The 8,772-nt window shown below is 49.7% G+C and overlaps 1 protein-coding gene across 1 annotated transcript in view; it reads left to right on the forward strand.

Annotated features, from left to right (window-relative positions):
- The window catches only part of PSMF1 (proteasome inhibitor subunit 1), a 34,986-nt gene extending 31,543 nt beyond the window's left edge, over nucleotides 1-3,443 (forward strand). Inside the window, exon 7 of the mRNA XM_054573932.1 lies at nucleotides 9-3,443. Coding sequence (XP_054429907.1) covers nucleotides 9-36 — 28 coding nt within the window. The 3' untranslated portion in view covers nucleotides 37-3,443. The remainder of the gene's footprint in view (nucleotides 1-8) is intronic.
- Nucleotides 3,444-8,772: the final 5,329 nt, after the last annotated feature.

An 8,772-nucleotide genomic window follows, 5' to 3' on the forward strand; every position in this document is an offset into this window, starting at 1 on the left:
CTTTTCAGCCCGAGCCCTGACAGACGTGGTCAGTGACGAACCTTGTGCTGCAGTGGAAAGAGCACCATAGAGCGTCAGGCCCAGAGGCAAGAGATCAAAGCGCTAGCCACTTGGCTTCACAGCTAGCATTTCAGCCATGTTTGGGTCCTTTCACTTCTTAACTCCTTGGCTTCCTTTTCCCAAATTAGGACATACTACTTATCTGGAAGAGCTACCAGAGCCTTCCTGAGGTAATCTGCTAATGCGCTATACCCTGTCTGCCTTGCCTGAGAGTGGTTTCGGGGTAACGTAGACTGGGATATAGGCCCAGGGTGAGCCTGAGATGGAGGCTGGGCCTGGGTGGGGAGGCCAGCGTGAGCGGGCTCGCTCGGCATTTCTGGCGGACCCCGTCTCAAGCACCGACCTAGCAAAAGGCCACTTTGTATCTCTCAGAACATGTCCTCTGGAGAAAGACCCAGAGGTCAGGCAGAGCTACAAATGCAATCGTCAACCATAGTTTTCTTGCTCAAGGGCCAGCAAATGGGTGGAATGTTTTTGTTTTGAAATAGGATCATACCTGCTATCAAAAGGACTTGGGGCAATTTGCTCATAAAAGCATCTTTTACTATAAAAGGAATCATTGAAAGGACCATCAGACCAGAGACCGTCAGGCAGGCAGGGAAGGGGTAGATAACTGTTAGGACCCTGATTCAAAGAAATGTCCCGTTTGAAACAATTAACTTGCCCCTTAGATTTTCTAGTAGCAAAGGTTGAAAGGCTAATCCTATACATAACTGTGTTTTCTGAAAACAGAAACTTCAGTGATTCATCTGCAGAATCAGCCATTTTGTTGGGGTGGGGGTCTCCTTGCATCAAGGACCTTCGGGGCACAGGTGATACCTTCGTTGCTGCAGGGGGGCTTTTAGTCACTTCCAGTCGGGCTGCCTGTGCTTGCAGTCGGGCTGTGGCCCTCCTTTCAGCCACGAGTAACGACCAAGCAGCAAGTGGGAATGGTTTGGGGGTGTGCTTTTTGGAGCCCAAAGGGTTGGAGCCTTAATAAATATCAGCACTTAATAACCTAGTCCTCTTTTCTAAATAACTTTTTTGAGACATAATTCACTTACCCATAAAGGTCACCCTTTTAAAAGTGTGTGTTTAAGTGGTTTTTAGTATACCCACAGTGTTGTACATCCATTACTATACTTAATTCCTGAGCATTTTCACCACCCCAAAATGAAACCGCATATCCATGAAGAGCCACTCTCCATTCCCAGCCCCAGGCAACCACTAGTCTACTTTTGTCTCTGAAGATTTGCTTATTCTGGACAGTTCTCATAAGTGGAATCATGTAATATGTGGGCTTTTGCATCTGGCTTATTTCACTTAATGTTTCTAAGGGTCACCCGTGTTGTGGTGTCTACCAGTACATCATTCTTTTTTCTGGCTGAATAATACTCCATTGTATGGGTCGACCAGATTTCCTTTATCCATTCATCAGTTGGTGGACGGCTGAGTAGTTTTCAGTTTTTGGCTACTGTGAATACTGTTGCTATGAACGTTTGTGAACAGATTTTTGTGTAGACATATGTTTTTAATTTTTGTGGGTATAGACCTAGGGATGGAATTGCTAGATCATATGGTAACTAACTTGATGTCTAACTTTTTGAGGAACTGCCAGACTGTTTGCCAAAGTGACTGTGCCATTTTACATTCCCAACAGCAGGGTGTGAGGATTCCAGTTTCTCCACATCCTTGCTAATACTTGTTAGCCTTCTTGCGTGTAGCCCTCCTAGTCGGTGTGAAGTGGTATCTCATTGAGGTTTTGTCCTCTATTTTTTTAAAAAAAGATTTCTGGCCTAGGCCAAACAAGGCAGAGACCGGAGCCAGCCGCCCCTGCGGGCAGACCGTGGCTTCAGGAGTTGCCACTTTGGGATGCCCGTGGCTGGTGCACCACAGAGGAGTTGCTCTGAACTTCAGGGGAAGGTTCTGGGCTGGATGTGATATCCACAGGTCCTGTCTGCAGAGAAGTTCACGTGACCTTTCCAGGTCTAGTGACGTTCATGGCATCACTTTCACTTGGTTTGAAACTCCTTTGTTTATCCATTGGCTTAGAAGTAAAATAAAGGTCTGGTTCCAAATCCTGTCCTTTGGTTCAGTGCCATAGACCACTTATACTACCATCTCTGGCAACCCCGCATCCCCACTTCCTCTTTCTTGCCTTGTCTCCTTCCCCATTTTTGAGCTGGCTGTGTTTCTCTTTATGTTTATTGACTCAGTCATGAGCTTCTGTCAACCTCCATTATGAAGTCTTGAGTTTCTTGAGACCCCAACTCCAAAAATGTATTGTGCTCAGAATGGAGATTTTTCATTCCCGTGCTGGCTGCTCAGCGCCTATTGACGCATAGTTAGAAAGTGGGTGGCAAGCTCCTCACAACCTCACCTGTTGGAACTCAGCTTCCCTGATGGCCTCCCTTTGTACTGTCACCATGACATTCTATTACTGACCCATGCCTCTCTTCACAGAAGGAAAATTGGAGTCTGTGGGGCAGTTAGTGTCTTCTGTCACCTTATAATCTTGTCCAATTTCGTGCATTTCCAATAAGACAGGTCCCACCACCAAGGAGAGAAAAGATCCCCCACATACATATCCTTAGCTTTGTCATAAAATGTGCGTGCTCATGGGCCATGGCCAACTTTTTGCACCATGAGAGAGATTCGTAGGCAGGCAGCCAAGTCCCCAGCCCTTGTGTGTCCTTGGAATACCACAAGGCACACCTGAGTGACTCCAGCCGTGCTTGTCCCTGAATCTGGCCTGGAGGGTGGGTCAGAAGGCAGGAGTGGCAGGCAGTGAGGATGGTAAGCAATGATGGGTGACAAAACCCAGGTGACTAAGGACAGACTGTAGAATGCACAGAGCAGCAATGCTAATGAGGTTGAATATCCCAGTAGTGGCAGGGCTGGGTAGGAGGCACCGAGGGGAAGGCACAGTCTGTGCTGAGGCTAACGAGGCGGTCTCATAAAGGAGATCGGTGACCACGTGGAAAGCCATGTTCCGTACGAGCTGCATAACGTAAAAGGTAGGTGTGAGACTGGCAGTGCGATGAGGGTTCAGAGGGAAGAGTGGGGAGAGGGTCCTGCCGCAGTGTTAGCCCTGGGGCTCAGCTGCAGTGCACAGAAATGATTTTAGCTTTTTTAAACAAAAAAGCTTTGAGTATGAAGATGCAAGATTACATCACTGTCATGATCTGTGGATCAGGAAACTCCAGCACCACACAGTAGTTGCTTAGACCTGCAACAGAAAGTGAATGCCCTTTATACTGCCACCTTGACCCCCACTCAGCTAAGTTCCAGTTCAAGGCTCAGCTCTGACCAGTGTGACTCTGCTGGGCATCATCCTACAAAGTGAGGGGTTGCCAGTTCGATTCCCAGTCAGGGCACATGCTCGGTTGCAGGTTCTATTCCCAGTCGAGGCATGTGTAAGAGGCAGCCTATCATTGTTTCTCCCTCTCTCCCTTCCCTTCTCTCTTAAAAATAAATAAAATCTTTTTTTAAAAAAATCAAGGCTCGATTGAATGCATCTGATAGAACCTACATCACCTCTAACTATAGCTGCTAGAGAGCCTGGGAAAATTTTCCCACCTCTGCTTTTGGGAAGGCACTTTGGGACAGAGGCCTGGTGAGCCAGCCTCCTGTGTCTGCACCATAGGCCAAGGAACAAATGAGTACCACCTTCCATGCTTCCCCGGCTAGCCGAGCCAGTCTCTCTCCTGTGACACTTGGTCAAAATACAGTGTACATTCTGGCCAAAATTCAGACCTCAGGGAAGGGCCTTTAAATCCATTTTTTATGAGTTCCTCAGGCAATTCATATTATCAGGCAAATTTGAGAACTCCTGAGAAGGGAAGGGAAGACTTCTTACATTCTAGCTACTCAAACCATTGGCAAGAGCAAGGAACTTGTTAGAAATGTGGAGAAATGTGTGACCTGAGACTTCACATTTCTGCATTTTAACAAGTTCCTCAGGTGGCTTGTGTGCACATTAAAGTTTAAGACACTTTAGTGTACAAACTATTGGTACATATTTTTTCTTCATCTGGATATCAGGTGCAGAAAATTGAGTGAGTCGTCTTGGTTCACGGCACACTATGATCAGTGCATGCAAGAACCCCCCCACATTTGAAGTGTTTCTATTTCTATCCCCTGTATCCGCTCCATTCCCCTGCCCCTGAGTCACTCACATGTGTTTCATATGTTTTTAAATATGCATATATTCTAAAGTAGCATACATTGTATCTTCAAGTAATAACCATAATGAGATACTATCCTCATTTTCTAGACCAGAGAACGACTTTGGAAAGGTCTAGTAATTTGCTCAAAGCCAAGCAGAAATCTCAGGATCAGGTAGGCAGGGGTGTGACTCCCAGCCCTGCCTTTGCTAGTGTGTGGCCTTGTCTGCAAAATGACCATCTCCTCTACCTTCAGGATTGTTGCTGGGTCTGACCAAGTAATGTGTCTTATAAACAGGCAGTTGGAGCTCAGTGGCTACGAGCTATTGTTACTGAGGCCGCGTGTAGATATGCCTGGGGGCTCACGGACAAGAGGAAGGGAACCATAGGCTTGCCCTCCAGTGATGGAGACAAGCATTTGTCTGGCACTCAAGTGTGCTAGGCTTTTCCTAGTCTTAGTATCTTAGCCACTCCTGACATAACACTTAGCGGCATTGGTTGAGGTGCTGGACTTGCCCTCTAGGGGTGGGAGAACTGTAATGGGAACCTGGGTCAGCCTGGCTGTAAAGCCATTCTCTTCTTAAAGAACTACTGTATCCTGTGCAGGTGAGGATCATGGGTCCTTGGGCAAAAGCCATTCCTGAAGCCGGAAAACCAAGCCAGGTCTTGGGTGAGACAGGAACATAACCCCGGGATGGTCTAAGACTCCTCTAACTCAGTCCTGTTTGTGAAGTGTACCTCATGTATCTGAGCACTTCCACTTTCCTATGCCCAGGGCCCCCAAGTTCGGGGCATCTGAAGCCATCCAACCCAGGACCCATTGCACAAGAGGAGGAAACAAGCCCACAAAGCCCCTCTGTGAGGGCGAGCTCCTGAGAGGCTTCACTGGGCTCTGTGGGCTTGGGCTCAGTGCAGGGCTCCGTCACCAAATGTTGCTCACCTCTGCCTCCTGAGAGTAGGATAGGAGCTACTCTCCCCATTGAACAGATGAAAAAGTGGGCCCAGAACCAGTGAAGTGACCTTTCTAAGGCTGTGCGGACCACAGAATTCCTAGCTCCAAAGCTTTCCCACTAAAAGCTGCCTAAAACAGTATGGTTTCCGAGTAACCAAAATAGGAGTCACGTTCCGTTCCACCACCTCTCCCCTCAGCTAGTCTGAGCCCTAAGAGGGAGGCACCATACAGGTTCAGCACCCTGGTCAGCGCCCACCTTCCTTGCAGCTGCCAGACTTCAGACCAGGTTAGGTCAGTCTATTGCTCCCTAACCCAGGACATCCCACTCCCTGGACAGACAGGCATCCCTATGAGAAGGGCACCTGGCCCTCGATGTCCTCCCCCCTCCAGATTAGAACCACAGGAGCACAGTTTCAGACTGTAGACTTCTTGGTTCCTAGGACATAAATTGAGAAGCTTGTGAAGTAGACAGGGATATGCAGGGGCCCTGAGCCATGGGGACTTTGGGCAAGTCCTGTCGCCTCCCTTTAGCTTTCCCCAGCCATAAAATGGGAATAAGGGTGGGCTCGACTCACCAAGAAATCTCAGAATCTGTGATTTTGAGAGTCCATGATTCTAAGGGGGCCATGGACCTGGCCAAGTTCAGTGCTCCCCCACCTGCCCTCTTCCCCTCCCCAACAGAACTTTCCAACTCCTATTAAACCATGGGCCTCAAAGGGGCGGCCTGTTGTCCAGATCCGTCCACAGACATGCTCTGACTGGCCTGCATGTTATTAAACTTGATAAGATGCATGATGGCATATTGAGTCATGACTCCACTACTTACCAGCTCTCACCTTGTGACCTTGGGCAAGTCATTTAACCTCCCACATCAGAAATCCTCCAGGTCAGAAACAGACTTCATAACCATCTTCACAATTGCCCCTGAGCTCCAGAAAACACCTTTCAAGTCCTCTTGAGAATACATTCCTTATGTCTTTCATCTCTTCAGGGCTATCCCTCCAAAACCAGCACGGAGCTGGCACGCAAATCCTTGTTCAAAGAATGAATGAAGGATCTTGGATGAACAATAGCCAAGTGGTCTGCAAGCCTTCCAGTTCAGCAAGCTGCCTGCTGGGAGGCAGCAGCTAGTCCACTTCTTTGGGGGCACCCCCATCTCTGCGTGACTGAGTAAGCCCTGGGCAGGGGGAGCAAGTCCTGGATGTCTGGGCCTAGCAGGTAACATCCCATTGGACACTCCCTTGTCCTCAGTTTTGGCCTGTCAATTCTCAGGCAGTGGCATAATACCTTTCCCGATCCTTTTACCCACACAAAGGTCCAGATGTCCAGCTGCTTTAAAAAAAATCAGGAGCTCTGGGAACCCTGAGCCCATCCATCATAGGGCAACAGCCAGCCCGAGCAGAAGCCGGTGCCCCTTTAATTCTGCCACTGCTGCCCACAGCCACCTGCTTCATTCGTGAATGTCACCTACAGGTGAATGTCACTTACAAGTGTTTGCACTTGGGCGCCTGCTTTCATTTCTTATGGGGGAGGGAGGAGGCTCTCAGGATGAGAGTCAGATGGCTGTTGGTGAGCCAGCAATAACAACTCACCCGTGGGTGCCTAACCCCTAGGAGTGGCTTCAGTTAGAGGAGATATGGACATAGAGGAATCAGAAGGATAGGGAGCGATTGGAGGAAGAAGAGAACTGGGAGAGGGAGAGGATGGCCTTCTCTGGATGCCCTTGACCCTACATCAGTATTGGCTCAGGTGCCCCACCACCTGGAAAGCGGCTGGCATGGCAGCTGCCTTCTCCCTCTGCCATCCCTGCTCCCCTGGGGCCAGCTTTCTTGCCAGAAGATCCTTCCACTCACTAACCTTCCCCCAGGCCCAGGAGAGCAGCCGCTGCCACCTCAACCTTGGCAGCTCGGAGGCTGAGAAGGGACAGGCTGCTGAGACAGAGTCCTGGAATTTGGGTCAGTTCTCTGGCTGCAGCTGGAGACCACAGTCCCATGGACTGGTCTTCCCAGTGCCAGTGTCACCCCTACAATACACTTGGCATCAAAGATTCTTCTGCCATACACATCCGCAAGCATCCTTGAATGACTGAGAGTGAACCTCAGCACGCACCAGGCCCTGTGCTATGTGCTGTACTGGCATGAACTCGAGTCCTCATAACAACCCTATGAGTTGAGGACAGTCGTCCCCATTATATAGATGATGAAGCGCAACCCCCCATGATGATGCCCCTGTCTTTAGCATGGCTCACTTTGACATCCAGCATGAAACCTGCAGGCCTCCCTCTCAGCCTGCTCCTCCCCAGTACACACCAGGCTGTTTTATGCCCCTGAGCCTCTGCTTATGCTGTTCCTCTTCTTGGAATACCTTTCCTTCTCCCCAGTTCCCCACATCGGATACCGCCTCACTGCTTAAGATTCCGGTTAGACATCCTTCCTTCCACGAAAGCCTCTTCTGACCACAACTCAATCAATCCTGTACCTCCTCTGTGCCTCCCGACACACACACAGCCTACCAAGCACTGTCCTGTTTCCCAAGATGGTCTGTGACCAACTCATGGGCTGGGGCCATGGGTCCCGTAGTGCCTCACCCAAGGAAGAATGCAGATTAGGTGTGAATGAATGGACCGATAAACACGAATAGCTAACATGACTGAGGGATTATGAAGTGCCAGGCACTGTGCCAAGTACTTTACAGGTATCATCTAATTTACTGCTCACCACTCCTTCTGAGGAAGGTGCTGTTATCAGCACCCCCAATTTATAGATGAGGAAACAAAGGCTCGAGTGCGTTCAGCATCCACCAAGCATCCAGGAAATCATATTCCGGAGCTGATGTCTTTGTGCTCTTACCTGATGGAAGATCCTCAGTGGACCCCTTCCATCAGGGGCCCTGCCCCCAGCCGAGATTTGAGGAGAGGGAAATCTCAGAGGTGCCTGGCCTCCTAGGAGAAGGAAGGTGATGGTCCTTCCACCCTCTGCCCCATTCAGCTCTCCTGGGCCCTCCCTTCTCCTGGCGGACAGCCTGACCCAGGAAGAAGAATGATGTGGGGAAAAGGGTATTTGGGCCAAAGACAGAAAGATACAGCATGTCCAGGGGTGCTAAGGCACTACAGTCTCTAGCCAGGCTCTAGCCATTGGGGTGTTGGGGTTTCTTAAAGGAGGGGAAGGGAAGCTTGGGGAGCCTGCTGACTAAATCCTACCCAATTCCACTACACTCTATTCCTGAAGATACCCAGCGCCTGACCAGTAAATGCTGACATGCTTCTACTGACAAGGGGCTCCCTCCCACTCCAACCCAGGCAAGGTCTCAGCAAGCTTCTCCCCTTAGCTGAAATGTACCTCCTTGGGGACACCAAGGAGGCATCCACTTTACCCCAGAGAAATCAGCAAGCTCAGCTGGAGGTCATCTCCTTGACTTTGTCAGTAGCACAGACACCCCACTTGCCTCCCAGACAGACCCATAGACAGTAGCCCACCTCCTGTGGCTGCTTCGTAGCGCCTCCCTTCCTCCCCCACCCCGTGCCCCTCCAGAGCTCTCCAGACACAGATTTACATGCTCTTAACTTTGAAAAGCCCTTTGCTTGCATTTCCCGATCCCCTCCGTCCCCAGAGAAGG

This window comes from Pteronotus mesoamericanus, unplaced genomic scaffold, assembly GCF_021234165.1.
Source record: "Pteronotus mesoamericanus isolate MK-2021 breed Mesoamerican mustached bat unplaced genomic scaffold, CSHL_Meso_final contig_25, whole genome shotgun sequence".
NCBI lineage: Eukaryota > Metazoa > Chordata > Mammalia > Chiroptera > Mormoopidae > Pteronotus > Pteronotus mesoamericanus.